This window comes from Martes martes (genome assembly GCF_963455335.1).
Source record: "Martes martes genome assembly, chromosome: 12".
Classification (NCBI taxonomy): Eukaryota; Metazoa; Chordata; class Mammalia; order Carnivora; family Mustelidae; genus Martes; species Martes martes.
In genome coordinates, this window is record NC_137900.1 from 15,545,967 (window position 1) to 15,566,467 (window position 20,501).

At 43.4% G+C, this 20,501-nt stretch overlaps 1 protein-coding gene across 1 annotated transcript in view; it reads right to left on the reverse strand.

Moving 5' to 3' along the window:
* Positions 1–11,853: 11,853 nt before the first annotated feature.
* Positions 11,854–20,501, reverse strand: part of TRPM6 (transient receptor potential cation channel subfamily M member 6) — a gene marked incomplete at its 5' end in the record, with an annotated part of 138,637 nt that continues 129,989 nt past the window's right edge. The window contains 3 exon segments of the mRNA XM_080820331.1: positions 11,854–12,698; positions 15,101–15,207; positions 19,703–19,754. Of these exon segments, the coding sequence (XP_080676457.1) occupies positions 12,565–12,698; positions 15,101–15,207; positions 19,703–19,754 (293 nt within the window). The 3' untranslated portion in view covers positions 11,854–12,564.

The window sequence follows — 20,501 nt, forward strand, 5'->3', positions numbered from 1 at the left end:
GTTTTTTTGTTGTTTGTTTGTTTGTTTGTTTATTTATTTGACAGAGATCACAGGTAGGCAGAGAGGCAGGAGGAAGCAGGCCTCCCGCCAAGCAGAGAGCCCGATGTGGGCCTCGATCCCAGGACCCTGGGATCATGACCCGAGCGGAAGGCAGAGGCTTTAACCCACTGAGCCACCCAGGCGCCCCTGTTTTTGCTTTTAAAGATTTATTTGTTTACTTGAGAGAGAGCATGAGTGGGAGAGGCAGAGGGAGAGAGAGTCTCAAACAGACTCTGCGCAGAAAGCAGAGCCAGACATGGGGCCCGATCTCCTGGCCGTGAGATCACGAAACCAAGAGTCAGATGCTCAACCGACTGCACCACCCAGCCGCCCTGATGCTCACTGTTCTTTGCGATTTCCTGGAGAAAGAGAATGAATCTGTGGGACAGCTAGGCTGAGTCAATTAAAGTGGGCTTCCTTCCCCCCTGTTGCCACACATCTCACTCAAATAACTGCATCTAAGGAATAGATGTTGGTCAAACGAGCCTTTCTTCCAAACCTTTCACTTGTCAAGGTGACCACGTCATTCTCCCACCCTCGACCTCCCATCTCTCCTGCACCGCAACCACAGCAGTCGGTCCAGAACACTGATGCGCCTGTCCCCTGGCATGCCCTCTGCGGGACACGGCCCAACTTCCCCAGTCTCCTCCCTCCCCAGGACTCAGTGCAGGTTTGAGCCCCTGCAGGAAGCCGCCCCTTGCCGTGAGCATGAGACGCCTATGGGAGAGCTTCTGCATGCACCTGCTCACTCTCTCCCCTGTGCTCTAACAATTGATTTGGGTCTGCGTGTCCCTCAGTACACACCTAGGAGAGCCCCTTGTAACAGTAAAACATGTCATTGCTGTCTGCTCCCGACTTCCTATACGGGGCAGGTATGGAGAGGGAACCATCTGACTGAAAGAGACTAGGGATCTTTTCTTGCTTGTTTCTCAAGGATATTGTTTTCATCAGTTTTATGCCATAGATCAATAAAATAGCAGTATTTTACAAAAATGCCCTTGACAGAAGATTGAGAAAACATCTATCAGCCATATAGAACAGAGTTAATGGGGATATGAAGTGAGTTTGGAAGGGGTTGATGGTATGAGCAGTTAAAGCCCTTCCCAAGAATCCCCCGGAGCCATCTGTACTCACAGTCATTGGTCACCAAACTGCAAGTTGCTTAGGGGCAGAGGCTACGTCATACTCAGTGCTATACAACTAAGGCCAAGCAGTTTATACTCCGTGGATGGCTAATTAATTAGTTAACCCAGTATCAACTGTGTTGAGAACAGTTCCTAACTTCCGTAGCCTGCGTGGTAAAACTTAATTCCTTATGATTACATGCAAGGCTTTTAACAGATTTGCCCCTTCTCCTCACCTTCAAGTCTTGCCACCTCCAGCTCTGTTCCATGACAAAGGAATGGCCACCTGTGTACTCATCAGTCCACAAGCACCTCTTCTGGCTGCCATTCCCTTCTCCAGGAAAAATTCCTATCATTCTCTGTGAAGCCCTCCCTTCCTTCTGGAGCGAGGGAGTCCCTCCTTCACTTGACACCAAAAGCCTTTTGCAAATGTCTCAATTGTAGCTTATGGTGCAGTGAGGTTTTTAAACACGTCTGTCTTACCACAGACCTGTGAGTACCCACCTTGCTGATCTTGGCACAGTGCCTGGCAAATGCTAGACACTTACTGAATCTTAGATAAATCAATAAATTAATGACTCAACCAATAAAATAATTGAGCAGCCACTGGGTGGGTAGAGTGGGGAGGAGGTTTACCAAAAAAAAAAAAAAAAAAAAAAAAAAAGATCATGTCTAATCTAGTTATCAGCCATGGTTCTTAGGCAGCTTAAAGAAGAGATCATAAATTTTCACCAAAGTACTCTAGAAATGGACTGACTTTTAAAATTTGATCAATCGATATATTAAAACGTTCCAATTCCCCTACCCAGTGCCCTTCATGAAATGATCCAAGATGACTCTTAAAAATCATTTTCAAGCATATGCACCCAAACTTTAAAGTCAAAGCACCCCTTAAGGTCTTCTACTTTGTGGGAAAGGTACGTGATAATTAACTGTCTTCATAAAATGTAGTCAATTCCCATCTCTTATGTACATCCAAGTTTTCCACCTCCATCTTAGCTCTTGCCGTGATGAAAATTTACAGTGATCATGACCATCCAGTGTAAGAAATGAATTAACATTCTCCACAGGACCCTCATTTGTACAGTATATTAATAGGCTCCTTATGTAAATTTCTACTCTCAACCTCACTGCTTATACGCCTGCTAGCTGGTTGTATGCAATTTAGAAATGAGGGCAAGATATGTTTGATTTCACATGAAGTTGCTTAGAGGGATGGTAAGGGGGAGAATGGGTGGGGTTCAAGCAGTGAAAAGAAAGTTATAATGGACATATTTTATAGCCGTCACCAAACAGTGCTCAGTAAAGCCTACTCTCATTCTAATTAGATTTTACTTGTGTCCAATAGATTTTTGCCATTATAAATGAATTATGGGAAAATAAAAGGGAGTATATCTGATGATATTTTGAAGATGTCTGGTGCAAGATATGGGGAGTTAGTCAAAAGTGTGTTCTGTACTAAATAAGGAGAATTTTTTAATTAAGGACTTCTGAAGAAGGGGGAAAAAATCCACTCTCCAAAGCCACCTTCAGAGCCACACTCAATCAAATGAGGAACTGGACCAGACTAGATAATCCATAATCTGGTAGAGATTTCTAGCTATTCATCACATTCCTGTTTGTCTTTTCTTAGATATAGTGCTCGGCGGCATTTCTTAGCCTTTTCTGCAGGTAGGCACGACCTTGTGATTGACTAAGTTCTAGCCACTGGTATGAAAAAAAGGATGTGTTTCACTTCTAGGGATGGCCCATAAGACCTCCCATGTATCTCCGCCATGTTCTTCTCCCCTTCTGGCACCTGGGCTGTGGACGCCCAAGGGCAATCTTGGGATCCATCTGTTAAAAATGGAAGAACCACTGTCAGGCTGGGCCCTTGACTATTAAGCAAGCAAGAAATAAATGTCTCTTGTGTTAAGTCATCCCATTTTTGTGTTTACTGTTGTTGCCTAGATTTTCCTGATATAGGACTCTTTCATTTTTGGCATTCTAGGCGCAATCTCAAGAACTATCATACTAATCTTCTGCTTGCAAAAAGAAGCAGAGGGGGGAGGCTATGCATGTATTGGGGCAAGGAGTATATGGGAAATCTCTGTACCTTTTATTCAACTTTTCTGTGAACCTAAAGTTGTTCTAAAAAATTAAAGTCTCTTTTTTAAAAGGACAGAAAGCAGTTCTCGCTCCACCAATTTTGGTTGGAGGTTTTTTTTTTTTTTTTTAAGATTTTATTTATTTGACAGAGAGAAATCAGAGCTAGGCAGAGAGGCAGACAGAGAGAGGGGGAAGCAGGCTCCCACTGAGCAGAGAGCCCGATGTGGGGCTCGATCCCAGGACCCTGAGATCATGACCCGAGCCGAAGGCAGAGGCCTTAACCACTGAGCCACCCAGGCGCCCCGGTTGGAGGTTGTTTTGATGATGAAATAAAAATGGCTTAAATAATAATAATTATTAATAATTCTCAGCATGTCTCTTTTGTGCCAGACACTGTCCTAAGTGCTCTAGGCACATTATCTCTCTTTCCCAGAATAATCCTACTTGGTAGAGCTTAGGTTGCAGAGATAATGTTCTCCACAATGCTCAGGTGCAAAAAATGACACACTTCCTTATTTTTCTAAATCTAGAATAAAGTCCCCTCTCTCTAAAATGGTAAGAGTCAATCTCAGTCATATTTTGCAGCTATAAAATATATAATAACAGAAGCAGTTTACTGGGCACTTGGAAAACAGGGAAGGGCTTCTAACCTGTAGGCCATCGGGCCCATTGTCCCAGCCCACGGGATTCATTGAGAGGCAGGAGGCTCCATTTGATCCGTGACCAGCATGGACATGTATTGCTCCCTGTGACTTCTCAGGCAATAGCTCTTAGTCAGCCCTCCTGATATCCATGAACTAGCCCTTTCACAAGTCCTATATCCCTCTTGGAAAAAACCACCATCTTCCCTATCTCCAGGAATGAATCTATTTTCTTTTTCTCAGGGTAGATGTCCTCCGCCTCTTCAACTCCAAGTTCCAGACCCCATCAATTTTCTAGAAATCTTAGTGACAGGTTGTCATATTGGGGCCTGGCAACTTCTGCAGTAAACCATTAATGCCCTGAGGGGAGTACGTCCACCTATCTTCTTGGGATAAAAAACAGCAAGAAACACAAGTCAGTATATTACCAGATTATCCTACCATATTCAGATAATAAAGGTTCAGAGACATTCAACAAGTTGCCCAAGGTCACAAACTATTCCGTGCTAAAGCTTCAAACCTAGTTCAAACCTAAGTCCACTGGCCCCAAAGTCTAAAGAATTTTCTGCCATTCCCTGTAACCCAGCCTGGGAAAACTAAAGGCATGCCACAGGCCCACGAGGCTTTTTAGTAATAGGAAATAATCATAAATCATCCTCAATAAATTAGTATTTGACAGACTCACTGAAATCCAAGACTTACAGAATCGTTTCACTTTGTATCTTCAATGGTTACTCAAGCCTGGTATTCAAATAGCTACTTTGCACTTATACAAACACACATACACATATACAAATAAATAAAGAGAATTGCTAAAATCATTAATTTGCAATGTCGCCTTGCAACTAGAATTCTGAAATCACATACTGAAAAGCGTAGATGATTAAATCTCATTGGACTCATCTTAATGACAGCCATATAAAGATTTCCAAGTTCAAAACTCAGTCACAGAAACACGTGAATATTTTCCAGGAAAACAGAGAAAGGTTTTAATACAACAAGAGAACACTATTTGCCTTAACACAAATTCGGTCATTATTAAGATAAATGAGAATGACTTAGAAGGCCTGAGTTCTAGTCCTTCCTCTGACAATAGTTATATTAACTTTGGGTGAAGAACAATGTCTTTGATAACATTACTTGCATCTATCTTTGTAGCTATCACATTTTCTGGTTCTACTTTTCTGGAAAAATTGGTACCTCACTTATAAAATTAATGATGGTTTTTTGGTCTACATTTGCAGTCAATGTAGTGTAAAAAGATGTAACATAAATAGAGAATCAGAGAAAGGAAAATGTGGGAGGGAAAGGTTGGGAGAGGAGAGAGAATGCAAGAGAAGAAAAGAAATATTTTCTCATTATGGTCCATATTTCTTAAGGTTGATAAACAATTGAAATTCTGTTGCAACCTTTGGACCCAGTCTGGAGTTTTGTAGGCTTTGGTATTCCACTCCCCCAACAGGCCCATCCCTCTGGAGAAAATGGGATGAAACAGGATGTCTTAGCCCAACATCATTAAATATCTGATTTATCTAACTCTCTTTGTTCTGATTCCATGCACTTCAAGCAACCCTCTGATTATAATCCATCTTGCAAGGCCTCCAAGGACACATTGTGATGGTCAGGCTGATTAAGTCTTTGTAGTTTGCACAGATTCTACTTTTCACTATAATTTGATAAAGTGGACTGTCACTAGATGCTATCCAATAGTTCTTATATTGATCAAAAAAATCTAATTGTCTAGGGAGGCAGAAAAAAAAAAGAGCGAGAGAGAAAGGGAGAGGACAGTAGAGGCAGAAAATTTCACTGGCAGACACAATGCTGGACTCAAGAGAACCCACTCATCATCTTGCACTTACCTTGTGATGGTGTCAAAAGGGAGTGGATGAGTGTTTCCTTTGCTGTGCAGAAGTTTTTTTATCTTGATGAAGTCCCAATAGTTCATTTTTGCTTTTGTTTCCCTTGCTTCAGGAAACATCTAGTAAGAAGTAGCTATGGCTGAGGTCAAAGAGGTTACTGCCTATTTTCTCCTCTAGGATTTTAATGGTTTCCTGTCTCACATTTACATTGTTCATCCATTTTGAATTTATCTTTGTATCTGATGTGAGAAAGTGGTCCATTTTCATTCTTCTACATGTACCTGTCCAGTTTTCCTTACACCATTTGCTGAAGAGACCATCTTTTTTCCATCGGACATTCTTTCCTGCTTTGTTGGAAATGAGTTGACCACAGAGCTGATGGTCCATTTTGAGGTTTTCTGTTTTGTTCCATTGACCTGTGTGTCTGTTAATTGTGCCAGTACCATACTGTCTCCATCACTACAGCTTTGTAATATAACTTGAAACCCGGACTTGTAATTCTTCCAGCTCTGCTTTTCTTTTCCAAGATTGATTTGGCTATTCAGGGTCTTTTGTGGTTCCATGCAAATTTTAGGACTGTGTGTTCCAGCTCTGTGAAAAATGCTGGTGTATTTTGATAGGGATTGAATTCAAGGTGTAAATTGCTTTAGGTAATATAGACATTTTAACAATATTTGTTCTTCTAATCCATGAGCATGAAATGTTTTTCCATTTCTTTGTGTCTTCAATTTCCTACATAAGTGTTTTACAGTTTTCAGGCATGCTATAGTAATTCTGAGTGTGCTGGCTAGTATTGTATTCTATGTTACTGATTTGATGTAGCTTTCACTCCTAGCTCCCCCTTGGATAGCTGATTTTATCAAGTTACTTAACTTATAACCAGTATTTTCAAATCTTTATAATGAGCATAGCCATCAGGTTGCTGTTCAGATAAATGAAATTACGTGTAGTGTACATTTAGCACAATGCCTAAAACACAATGAGTGCTCAACACATGTCGCCTGTAATAAAGATATTAAAAAGTTATCTTTCTAATTGTTATTAGTGCTGGGCAATGATGATCAGCACTGTAAATTTATAGGCAGTAATACTGTAAATTCCTTATTTGTCTTGGAGACCCTTGAAGACAGAAATGGGTCTTATCTAATAAGTCTAACGTTGGTGTCAGGCATGAGATATGGCTGGACTCCATGAACATTTCTTGAGAAGGATATACACTGAACAGTTGTACAAAACTAAGGATTGCACCTCTCTTCCCACCCTATCCCCTAAGATATCCCCAGAAGCCCTTCAACAATAAGCAAACGGCCAACCTCATGAAGCCCAGCCCATGTTAGTTTTCATCTGCAACATTCATGTGATCTTCCAGAACACACGCCCCTCTACTATCTCAATAAAACAATTCACTAGTCCTACCACAACTCATGGTACTCTCTATCCTCACCCCCAGCAGAGGCGGGCATCCAGCAACCATTTCTCCTCCTCCTCCTCTGTTTTTACCAGCATCTCTGCTCCCCAAGGCCCTCGCTATGAAATTTCAAAGATAATAGAGAATTCCAAAATATGACAACAAACTGTGATAGTTTTCTAGGGCTGCCATAACCGAGTAGCACAGACTCGGTGGCTTAAACAAAAAGACTTAATTCCCTCACAGTTCTGGAGGCCGGAAGTCCAAGATGAAGGCGTTGGCACGTCGTTTCCTCTGAGGTGTCTCTCCTCGGTTAGCAGGTGGCCACCTTCTCTCTGTGTCTTCACATGATCTTTCCTGAGTATGCTGTGTCCTAATCTTCTCTTCTTATAAGAACATCAATAATACTGGATCAGGGCCCACCTTAATGACCCCACTTAAGCTAATTACCTCTTTAAAGAACTTATTTCCAAATACAGTCACATTCTGAGGTACTGGGGGTTAGAATTTCAACACATGAATTTGGGGGGGGGGGGTAGGGAGGCACATTTCAGCCTGTAACCCAGACCAAGAGTTTCTTTTGGTTACCAAGGCATCCCGAGGCTCTGTAACCTCTTAGTTGGTGACCCATAGGGAAACAGAGAGAAAGAGTCACAGGAAGCCAAAATGCAACCACACGATATCGATAATGATTCCCCCAAATACCTCCAAGGAAAGGCATTTGGACAGTCATTAGCCAAAGGGTTTCTACTGTAATACTTGTGAGGACTTGGTGATACTAACGTAGCAAATGGGATTTCTCAAGTTTCACAATGAGAAAAATCACTGCGAAAGGGGAGAATTCTAAAGGAAGTTACAGTTGACCCTTGAACAAGGCAGGAATTAGGGGTACAAATCCCCCCTTGCAGTCAGAAATGACTCCCCCAAAACTTAATTACTAACAGCCTACTCTTGACCGGAAGCCTTATTAATAACAAACGGTCCATTAACACCTATTGTCAATGTTACATGTATTATAAACTCTACTTTTACAGTAAACTAAGCCAGAGAAAATAATAAGTTACTATGGATATCACAAGGAAAATACATTTATAGTGCTACACTATATACAATCTGCGTATAAGTGGACCCGTGCACTTCAAACCAGTTCTTCAATGGTCAACTATAGTTGCTAAAAGATGCTGACAAGCTAAAGGCTGGAATGTTTTTTATTACTGAACAGCCCCATATGACAAAATTTAAGTCACCATTAATTAAATTTTTGTAAAACATCCAGCTTTGCAAACATCAAGACTGTAAACCTGCTCTCCTTGTATTCCCAAAAACGTCACCAATCATGGTGCCAGATTTGGGCTTTACTTGTTCCGGAAGGCTTTCTCTGGGCAGAAAATGGCAAAAGAAATTCACTGCATAAACCTAAATACATTGAAAAGCAAAAATAAATAGGAGACACTTTGAAATGGTGAACTTCCTGGTTTTGAGCTATTTAATTAAGCTTCCAAACAAAAGGGGAGCCATGAGCTTTTTCCCCTTGGAAACGGAGAAATTGCAGAGCCCACTTTTGTGTTTGCACTGAAACAGGTCCATGGAGCATCCTCGGTAAACATTAAATAATGATCACATAATATCAAAAATGAAAACCCCTTATAATTTATCGAACTGGATCTCATGCTCACAAGAAGCCTGGTAAGTGAGATTCTCCAAGGGCTTTATAAACGCTCTCTCATTATTGCTCACCTTTGTTTGAAAAGGTAAGCGTCTCATCTCCATTTCAGAGTTAGGGGTTAAGGGAAAGGTTAAACAAATTATATAAAGTTATACAAAAATCTGCCAATGATACAGACCAAGGTCTGTTACCCTTGAGGACTAAAAATCTCTCTTGGAAACATTAAACAACTTAATATTTTTAGGAGGCCATTTTACAAAAATATATTTTATCTGTACATCATGGTCCGGAAAGAAAAGTCACGAAATAATAACTGTGAAACAAGACAAAACAAAACAAAACAGTGTGGTTTCCAGAACGCTTTCCATTCTACGGACCCACCCATGTGCCTGGAGATTTGAAATGCTATTTTAAGTCTCATTTTCCTTCAGAAGCTAACCTCTGTGGAATAAAAGACTGTTAAGGGGAAAAAAATCTTTTCTGTCATTTGACTTTAACTTATGATAAATTAGTTTCAACTAGTTTCTTAGAAAATTGCCCAAGAAATGACTACAGAAAATTAAATACCAAGACTTCAAAGAGGCAAACACACAGCCTTCAAATTCCGACCTCAGAGAATAATCCTCCCTTTCTCATGCTTTGGAGAGATGTGAGTAAAGAAATCGGACTAGGGCATGGTAATGAACCATCTTTCAAATGACTTTTCTATCAATCTTCTTTTCAAAGGGTAATAAAGTGATGATTATTTCTAGGCAGTTTCTGGGAAGTTATCATCTCATTTCAACAGTCGCCAGTAAGAAGGACCCGTATTCTGGTATCACAACAATGATAAGGGCAAGAACTGGTTGAGAATTCAATAGACAAGGTGTAGGTTGTTAAAAGCTATTTCCTGGAAAATTAAAACAGAGAGAGATCAAAAGAATTGTGTGGGGTCTTAAGGAATTGGTAATCATTTCCTTCTAGATTAAAAATGCAAATCTGATTTATTACCTAGTGAATGAAATCCTTTACCATTTGAAGGTTTTATTATTTCTTCCAACAAATAACATTGGAAGCTTATGGTGTGCCGTGTTTTGTGCCAGATGCTGGTGACTAGTGGAGAAAGACAACTATGACAGGGGCAGCTGTGTCATGACTTCTAGAACCTCAGTGGTCCCATCCAAAATAGTTAACAAATAACCACCACCAAGAAAATGAAATTATTTTTTAAACATTCAGTAAATGGTTGTTTGGGAAGCCTTAATCACTTGGTTTGCAAAGCCACAGAAAATAATAACAGGGTGAGAAACACCCAAGACCATATCTGATCTCATTTTCTAGAGCTGTCAGCGGCTTTCAGGTGTCATGGGCAGAAGTCGTCCCAGGAACACACAGACTCACTGAGAGGACTACGTGTAGACAGGATGCCTTCAGCAGGGGCTCCTGTGAACCCGGCTGCTTCTCCGATCTCCCAATTCATAACCCATCTGGGAGATGGGTTTTGTGCTCATGCAAGCACTATACAGTTCATTCTTCCTCAGTGGTTCCTAAAACCATCCTTAGCTGGGTCTTCTTATTTACCCTAATTCTCTTATCTCAGTCAGACCCTACTACCCACTAGCAGATGAAGCATGGGACATATCATTGGATCCAATGTTCTCTCAGAAGACAGTTTTTTAAATATTAACCACAAATCTACAGTTGGTACCAAAGGGCTGGGGGGAACAGAAACACCAGACATAAAGGATTTTTAAGGGCAAAGAAATGTCTGTTCATTGCGTCCTCCTCACTCACACAGTACAGAGAAGGCACTTTGGTAAAAATCTGTTGACTAAAACTGACCAAATGAATGAATGAATACCCACCCGTCTGTGGTCATGAATCACTCAAAAGTCATGACCGTCACATCGGTATTTGCACACAAGCAATCCCATAGGGAACTTTGCCCAGTACTTCATCTTTTTAATATAATATTCTGGTGATTTTTCTGAAAGAAAAGAAGGAAAAGAAAACAAGAGAAAGAAAGAAAAAGGAAGGAAGGGAGAAAGAGAGAGAGAAAGAAGAAAGAAAGAAAAAAGAAAGAAAGAAAAGCACAACACAGACATTTGAAATCAAAACGCATTTGTTCTCAAGTTCCATGCCAAGTAACAAATATTTGCCCCATCAATTAACGCCTTTAGTTTGGCTCTTGGACAGTAAAACTGCTTCTTTTCCACAGTTCAACACAGCACTGAAGTACCAAGAGATCCCTTATTGATTTGCAGAACAGGATAAAGCTGTTAAGCCCTGAAAAACGCATTAAGATTTTATCCCCATTGCCAATCAAGAAATCACCCAAATTTCCTGTCCACCGCCACCCCCCAAGACCAAAGTACAAGGGGTAGAAATGTGTCCTTTGCAATGCACACAAGAACCAGACACAACCCTGGGCAAATCAGATCTGTGGCTCTCCAGCTCTACATGCCTGGGCCACATTTCCCCCAAAGTATCATCTAGAAATGCAGTTATGTCGGTGAATATATCAAACCAGCTCACGGAAGAGCTCAAGATAAAGGGGGGTTGACATTTTTCAAGCCTTCCATTCCCTCCTTGTGTGAAAAGTTCATGCTTATTCTGAGGTGGGGTGACTCTGACCAGTGCAAAAGAGAGATGGCTGATCCCCCAAAGGTTCTGGGTGGTGAGGTGACTTGGGAGCCCTCCTTTGGGCCTTGGAAACTGATTACATGTCCTCGGGCCATACTTCAAAAGCTTACTAGGGCACTCTGAAGTGGAACGAAGAGAACACCTTCAAGCACATTTTCAGTCAGAAACCCCATCTTTCCCCAGAGGACCTGACGGAGTAACTTAGCCTGTTGTATTATATACACAGCTTTGGAAACGGGGAGTCCTGTTTTAGAGGTTGGCTTAGTCAACTCTAGCTGATAGTACCCCTGAGCTTAAGGGAAGGGAAACTATTTCGTGGCAATTCCTAGTTCTACATATCCCTGGTTCCCCTTTAAGGGAAAAACAAAGAAACAAAAAACAAAAAGGAAGCAGGAGCATTTGTTTTAGATTTCCCTTTTCCTTTTCGGAGAAACCCGGAATGTCCAGGCATCATGTGATCGCTGACAAAACCTCAAATCCATCTGGATTTCACCAGGACGCTAACTTTTTCACTGGGGAGCCCAGGCGGGAGGGTGCTCCGATCTGAGCCAAGACACCCCCTCCCACTGTTTTCCCTGTGGTTGCTATTCAAAGCCCTGTGCCGCCGGGAAGGAGGGAGGAGGGAGTCGGAAGTCAAATGTCTATACACGTACATCCATAAACAATATGTGGGTGAGGTAATGAACAGCAGTGGGGGCTCGAGTCAGTGCACACAGTGAGAAAATAACTTAAATTCATCTTCCCGGTTCTACAGGGCCCGCCACCCTGCTCCAAGGGCTCTAAGAAACCACCCAAGGCAATGAGGTATGAGGGAGCAGTGTTCCCAGCTGGCTCGTCTGAGGGTCTTCCTACCCAGCCGCAGGACAGGGGGACAAACACACAAAGCACCGTGCACACAGGTCAGTGTCAGGGAGAATCCGTGCGTCAAACCCCAGTGAGGACCTTAGGCAGGGCGAGCCGCCAGGCTCCGAGGGCGTGTCTCAGGGAGGCCCTCGGGGGTAAGGCTGTCTGTCCTGATGGACACTCTGATGTCACCTATGGCGCTCCAATCAGTCTCTGTAACCAGAGTTCACGGGAAGGCCGGCAAGGGCTGGTATCCACTCCTCTCCTTCCCTTTTTACAGGCGGGTGAGGTCTTCTGGAGAATGGCACCCCCTTTCCCTTGCTGGAGGCCCCTCCGCTGGTTCTATTTTGACATCGAGTCCAAAAGCGGAATTTATCCTTCCAGGGGAATAGTCATTTCTTTTTAAATCTGCAAGGGAAACAAGGCAGACGGTTACAGGGGAGCCTCCAGAAGGCAGTGTTCGCACAGACAGACTGAACGTTAGGTCTGGCCAAGTGCTCAGAAGGGACCCTGCTTCCTAAGGGTGCAGACACGGGAAACTCGAACCCTCCACCGTGTCCAAACCCCCTGCCCCAGAGTCCGCGAGTCACTCTAACTCCCCAGTGCTGTTGCGGGGGCGGGCGGTGGGGGGCACCGAGGCGGGAGGTCTGATCGCCGAATTCCCCACGCAGCGCCCTATAAAGCACACTCTGGCTGGAGTTAAGCAAAGCCAACCTGGAAACCGGGCTTTTTCATTGACGGATGAGGCACAGAACAGGGAGATCAGCCAAAAAGGTAGATATGAGAGATTTCAGGGGTCAGTGTTCTGCAGCAAAGTCGATCCTCGGGTCCAGAAGCCCCGAGGAAGGTTTCATCCAGTTATCGGATTCTACGCTCCCTGAAGCCTCCTTCTTCCATTTGCGAAAGGAAATTATCAAACGAAAATACTGATGGGGTATAACCCCTGGGGAGAAGCTTATGGAGGAGGGTGGGCTCTTTTATGTTTATGTAGCATTTAGTGCTGTATTAAGTTTGTTAACCTTAAATATGTATTCCTTATATTATTTTTTAATGCTAAAAGGGGATTACCCGGACATAAAACTAATACATACTATCGTTTGCTGATAACCAACACTTACTGAACATATCCATAGATGACTCCAGTCCTCACGGCAATTTCATGAGCCAGGTGCTATTATACTCAGCTTATGGATGAGAAAAATCAAGGCTCAGGGTCACAGAGCTAGTAAAAAGCATTACTGGCATATGAGCTCAACCTATCTGGCTCTGGATTCCATGCTTTTAGACACTATTCTAAATTAGCTTTCCTTTAAAAAAAAGAAATGTTTGAGACCGAGAAAACATAATCAAGAGCAAAGAAAAATCACCTGCAGTTCTGTTTTTCCTAACTAAGCTTTTTTTATATTCATATTAATAAATATCTGAATAAATGAGGATATTCCTTACTTCCACTTAAACGTGTTAACTAAAGTGTTGAGAGAAAACAAAAATTAAAGCTATAAATGGAGGAATTTTTGAGTTAGTCAAAACCCACCATCATGGATGGAAAAAAAAAAAAGGGGGGGGACCTCAGCCTTCATCATGGAGAAGAGCTAACTTGGGCTCAAGGATGGAAGCATTGAGTTATGCCTCCGGTCCCCTCTTCTCCGGGCTGATGAGATACAGTCCCTGTGTCTTCCAGACAGGATGCCACTGGGCAGCATGGCCAGTGTGCTGTGGACTGATCTCTTTGCCCTCGTCTACCGCGTATCCGTGAGACCGAGCTCTGAGCTGCTACAAGACCAGAGTGACAGCGCCCCCCTCTTCTGCCCCAGTGTCATCTCCCCACCCCAGCCGCAGCCCCACTGCCACCCCTGGCCGACAGGCTCATTCCCACTGGAACTAGAAGCCTGCTCCCATCCCCATCTTTGGCTTTGCCATGCCCGAAAGAACTTCCCAACCGCCTACCTCTACCTCCAACAAGATAAGAAATTGCCCTTCTCTGTTGTACATTTGCACCTACTCCATCCCGAGTTACAGCGGATGCTGATCTTTTACTGATTTCCCATCTGGGGCAGGATCCTTTAGCCTAAGGCAGGAAGGGCTACTCGGCTTAAAGCACGTGAGATTCCAGTCTGAGGACAAGTTTGGTACGACCGAAGAAAAACAGTGAACAAGCGGGGAGGCATGAAGCATCCCTTCTGGAATCAAAGAAAAGAATTCAACAGAGCTGGGACTGCCAGTTTGGGGGACACAGACCTCCAGCTGCTTGCTTTTATGCTAAGAATATTTGTCTGTGGTGACTATATCAGCTTCGGAGAAAGTGTGCCATATTGTCAAATCAGATTTTTAAAAATACACACTGCAAAAATGTTGAACGTGGCAGGCATTTGTAGTGAAAAGCACTACTTTAATTGACAGCTGTTGTCTCCTTAGCTACTCCCCGGTCCCAAGTGTCCAGTGAGTAACTAAGAATTGAAATCCTGGGGACACCACACACGACTCAGAGTGGGAAGTGTGGGGTCGGGGCGGGGGGGGGAACCAGCCTCAGTTCAATTTTACCCCAATTAAGTCGGTAAACCTTTCCCCTTGGAGAGACTGTGACAAGTACTGAGCCCAATGTTGTTTTATCACATTTTGGCAGAACCTGAAGTAAATCCCTGTCCTTTTAATCCCTTCAGGGACTTGAGAAATTTGCAGTCAGAAAGTCAGGCCTCGACTATGAATGAGATAAAAATGTGATTGAGATTTTCGACTCTATCCCAGGTTACAGTGGATGTTGTTCTAGGAGAGATTTACTCGGAGAGAAATAGAATTGTTTGAGGCCATACCCGGGAGTTTGAGCTTCCGGCAGCAGGAGTTGCAACGATGTTTTGCAATGAAGTTTCTAATTGCATCTTCCCCTAAATTGGCTGGTCCAAACACCATTCCTCTTGATCTAGAGGAAATATCAGAATATCAATGAGATCACAGCGAAGCAAAAGGAGCTCAACCGGGATTCTCTGAGATACCGAACAGTATCCCATAGTAACCCAGTAAATTCGAAGGAGCCAACAAAGAACAGAGCACTTTGGAGAAGCAACAATGTTAGGTTTGCAAATTTAAAATTCAAATGCACTTCAATCTTTGTACCCAACTCCAAGACCTGCTGTGAAACTCATTTCAACGCTAATCTGATAGAAGAGTGAATTTTCTATGTACCACAGTAAAACAAAATACAGTGAGACCCTTTTCAACGCATATGGGGTGAGAGAACGACATTCATCACCAAATGTTCTTTCTACTCCCGGCCCCGAAAGGTGAGGTGAGACGTAAAATAAACTTGCTGTCGGGACACACCTTCTGGAAAGGCTCACATACATTGTTTCAAACCCAGATGCTTTTCGGAGAGTAACTGATGTCCTCAAAAATAAATTCCTGCTGCAACCCTACTTCCGGGACTCACAGCTCTTTCGACAGTTGGTTTTTATCCCACAAACTGCTCTAGCTGGGCTCTTTCTTTGTGCAAAGACAAGACCACTAGGAGACAGTGACTTCGTAGAAGTAAACTACATATGCTAAGTGTAAGTGACAAAATTATAGACAGGACCAGCCTATCTTCGGCACATTTCGAATATTCCATAACATGATCGATTCCCCAGCGGATTCGAGGACCGACGTTCACCCGCGATTAGATCACGCACGACCATCTCCCCAGCTGACACCCCACACACCGCGGAGCACAGCACACCAGAAACGCTTCCAAAGAAATTTTACGAGAGCTAATATTTTATTTTAATGACATGCGGAGTGGAAACAGCACATTCTAAAATCTGAACTCAATTACCACTCTTAAATACCACGTCTTAGGAAAAAAGAGAAGCAAACTCGCACAAAAGGAAACCATAAACTTCGCTTCTAAGGAATGTGGCTTTTCAAAAGGGACATGGTGTAAAAAATGGACTTTTTTTTTTTTTCCATCTGAGTATTGAAACATTTATCTCAATTTCCACTTCCTTTTGGCAGAACAACAGTAGCTGCTCTGAAGATGTGCCAAGCTCGGGACGGGGGCTGATGTCAGTCTGCTCTCGGATCGCCTCGCTGCTCTGAGGCGAGGAGGTGGAGGAAATCTCTTGGGAGGACAGCGTGAATGGACACCCAGGATTAACTTTCCTGGTCACTCAATCGCCCTTACAATGTGCGGCTCTGCTGGGATCTACCGGCTGCATGAGCCGCCTCGTGTTTACCACCCGTCTCTTCCAGGCATCTGCTAAGGAATGACTTCAATAAGATGACACCGAACGTGCCCCCCCCCCAAAAAAAAGTAGAACCACTGGCTACTTAGTACCAGAACTCTCCTGATGCCAGCAGACTGAAAAATGAAGGTGGTGTTTCAGTCGTTCCAACACAAGCATTCTTTTTCTATTCTCTCCAGCATGACCCCGTTGGATTACTTCACCCCTGCATTCCACCTGCCATTTGTTCCCTCCCCGTAAAGCAGGAAAACCCCCAACTTAGAGATGTAACCCCGATCCGCAGATAAGAGCCGTAAGCTAAGTAACTGCCCTCTGTGAGCTCTGTGAAGGTTAACACAAAAGAATCCACGTTTCTCTAGTGTCTGTGCGAGGGCTGTGACCATTCCCCATGCAGGGGAGAGGGGGAGCGGGTCATGGAAACCTTCATCTGGCTCTGTTGCGTCTACAGTCCTACAGCATCCCCGCGGACTTGCCGTCTCAGCAAAGTGAAGAAGAACAGGAACAACAACAACAAGCTGTTTTCGGGATCTTCTATGGCACATGAGAAAGCAAGTGGTAGCTCGGTTCCGTGAGTGCGGGAACGCCGGTCAGGGCCACGCATACACGGATTTTCCAAAGAACATGTCATCTCCGCTACCATCATTTTGTATTTGTCACAGGCCCCCATCCAGCAAGGCAGTACATGGAAAACAACCCCAGACGGCCGGTCACTGAGGCCACCTCCTCCGAGGCTCAGTGACCCAAAGAGGTGCAGTGTCCAGCTGGGCAGGGTTTGGGAGGGGAAGCCAGATGACCGTGTCTTCACATGCACAAGTGTGGGGACGGATGGGGACAACAGGCACTACAGGTAATACCCGAATCTGCACCGCAAGAACTCTTCTCCTCTGGTAGCGGATTCTTCTCTTTCGTGGACCCCTTGTCCTCGCAGACAAGTTACCCATCTCCACCCAGACTCGGTATTCTCGTTGGGGAACGGGGACGGGAGAGGCCTACTGCCAGTGTTGTTGGGAGGGGTAAAGCAAGCACGTGAAAGCGCTTGCTTGAACTGGCACTTCTCCAGCGTCTGTGGTTTATACCAGATCACCTGCTGATCTTGTCACAACTGATTCAGTAGGTCCAGCGAGGGGCTGGAGAGTCTGCACGGCTGACAGTCTCCCAGGTGGTGTGCCATGACTGGCCCGTGGCTCCTGCTTTGGGTAGCAAAGGGTTCACCACACACGGCACTCAAAAATGTGTGTCTCGGTGAACCGAGTAGACGCCACCTGCCACCACTGTGAGAAGTTTACCTTCACCAGGAAAACCAACGGCACCCCAAATGAGGGCACCCCACAAAACCAGACAGCCTCCAGTGATGACATCCTATCAATCTCCACAGAGTTCTTATCTTCAAGTCATAAACAATGAAGATGGTCCTAAGACAAGAGGTTCCCATCTTCGGTTGCCCAGCAGAACCTCGGGGGGGGGACTTCTCAAAAAATACAAATATCAGGGCCCCCTCTTCAGAAATTTTGATTTGATACTCATTCTCAGAAGCTTTTTTTCCTTCCTTTTTCTTTTTTTACTTTCCTAGGTAACCTTAATGGAAATTGAGACCCACTGGCCTACAGAACGCAATTAAATCCTCCACTGTCAAGTAGCATAACACAATCTTCTTAGAATTCTAAAAGGTGGAAATATTGTCATATTAAATGACACACATTGAGATCAAAATGTAATAGATGATAGATTATACATAAACTGGGTTCGTTCTATATGCAAAACATTCTTCACTGCAAAATTATGAAGGAAGAAGGAAGTACTTATAGTACAAGTTTCCTACTACAAACCTTTAGGTGCACAGGGCTATTGAAGAAATAATACCCTTAGCTAAAAACACTTTAGCTCTGCTAAAATAAAAATAATAATAAAACCTTTCCCTGTATCCTAAGGGTTAAAACATGAACTCAATGCTCAACTATCATAGAAGTTGGATGTACACAGGCATATGGACCCCCTTTATCTCCTCTAACTCACCTAGTCCAAAGAGACAAGCTAATACACATTTAAACGGACCTCTCTGCAAAGATGCCTATACAGATGAGAAGATATTTAGTGTAAATCATTGAGGAAAAGAAGAGCATTAAAGCATGAATGTTTACGATATGAGTGCTGTGGGAGAGAAGTAAAAATTTCAGAAGTTATCGTATGAACATTGCCCACATATGTAATTTCTTTTATACATTTTTTTCCTACAGGGGCCAAATACAGACACGTAGGACAACTGAGAAGTAAAAATACCATATGCTAGCGGTTCTCAAAGTGTGGTCTCCAGGCCAGCAGCGTCAGAATCCTCTGGGAGCTTGTTACCTCATTTGACCTCACCCCAGACCCACTGAATCATGAACACGCAATCTGTGTTTTAACAAGCTCCATGATGGTAGAGAAAGCTCCTGTTTAAGAACCGCCGTCGTCTGCCATTTTGATCAGTCCTTAATTGGCCTCACCATACTTTGTCCTCCACCTTGAACAGAAGAGTACAACCTCAGACCCTCCGGTGCCTCCGTATGGGATCAAATGCCCATGAGAATTCAAAGGACAGGCAGACAACTCATTCTTCTATATAGTTTAAAGAGCATCCCTGAATTAAGTCAGGCACTCTGATGCTTCCTATGTAAGCCCCCGCTGCTTTGGCCTCTTGTAGGTCTGCTGTTACTGACCAGCACACGTTATGCTTTCCGTTGTGACAGAACACCCTGCCGTGAGAAGACGAAGTGACTCCACTGTGAGGCCAGCAAGGGGAGCTGGGCTTCTCCTATGACAACGTTTTCCCGTCAAAGCCTACAGAAGCTGAGCCCACCCATATTTCTCATTGGCTTGGGCCACCAGAAAACTCAGGGTTAAATCTGCAACAAAATCCGAGTTACTACATCGGTCTTTATACTTTCCACTTATGTGTATTAACTCCGAATTTCATCTTATTTTATTTCCATATGTTCTTTTTGCCCCCATTTCCTAATCTGTGAATTTTTAAAAAAAATCTTATTGTATTGGATATATAGATATCTAATAGAGATATCCAGCTTCTCTGTACATATAAGCCATCTCAAAATTTTCTAGGATCTAGGCAAGAAATATAAATGCTTAAAAATTATTTTTTCAAAAAAAGATACAATGTGTTAAAAGCAATTTTCTAAATGATAACCTCATTAATCAACTTACTGTTTGTCTTCAGGTTTTATAACAGATGGATCAGTCAAATTCTCTCCAACACCTCCAAAGAAAAAATAAAATGCATTTAGCAAATGGGGATTTCATCTCCTCAGAAATTCAAGAAACTAATATCCAGATCTTAATTTCTTTCTTTAAACTTACATTCACCCTGTAGTAAATTCAACATTATATGAATTCAATGGACCATAATAATTATGCAGGTGTGCCTGAACATTTTAGCTAATCCACTGTCTCCCGCGGCCCCCCCTCCTATGCTATAATAAACTGGGAGGCCGCAAACGAACATTTCGGTGGTGTGTTCACAGTTCCTGATAGCGGCATCCGTCATTCATTTACCATTTGTCTACACTAGACATTCTAATTATAGTCTCTAATTCTCAGCGACTATAAAGGAAAAGTATTAGCACCCTCATATCCTCGTTTTGCCAACGAGTATGTTGACGTTCGAGAAGATTAAGCAGTTTGTCAGAGGCTGCACAGTTCACCAGTGATGAGAACAGGATGCGGGCTGAGCCGAACCTTGCATCCCTCCCCTGAGGCCATGGGGTCGGGAGGTGGAGTCCGCTGGCGCCCAGCGAGGCACAAAGGGCTGCGAGGTTCTGCGGGTACAACCTCTCCTCCATCGGAGACGCCCACCAGATGCTGTATATACACAGCCTTTACCAACAGGAGCATATCAACGACCCCCACCTCCAGATGTGGATGCTGGCTGCACAGGGGTTCACTTGTGAAAATTCTTTGAGGGGTATGCTTCTGCCGTGTGCACTTTCCTGAACCAACGTTTTTC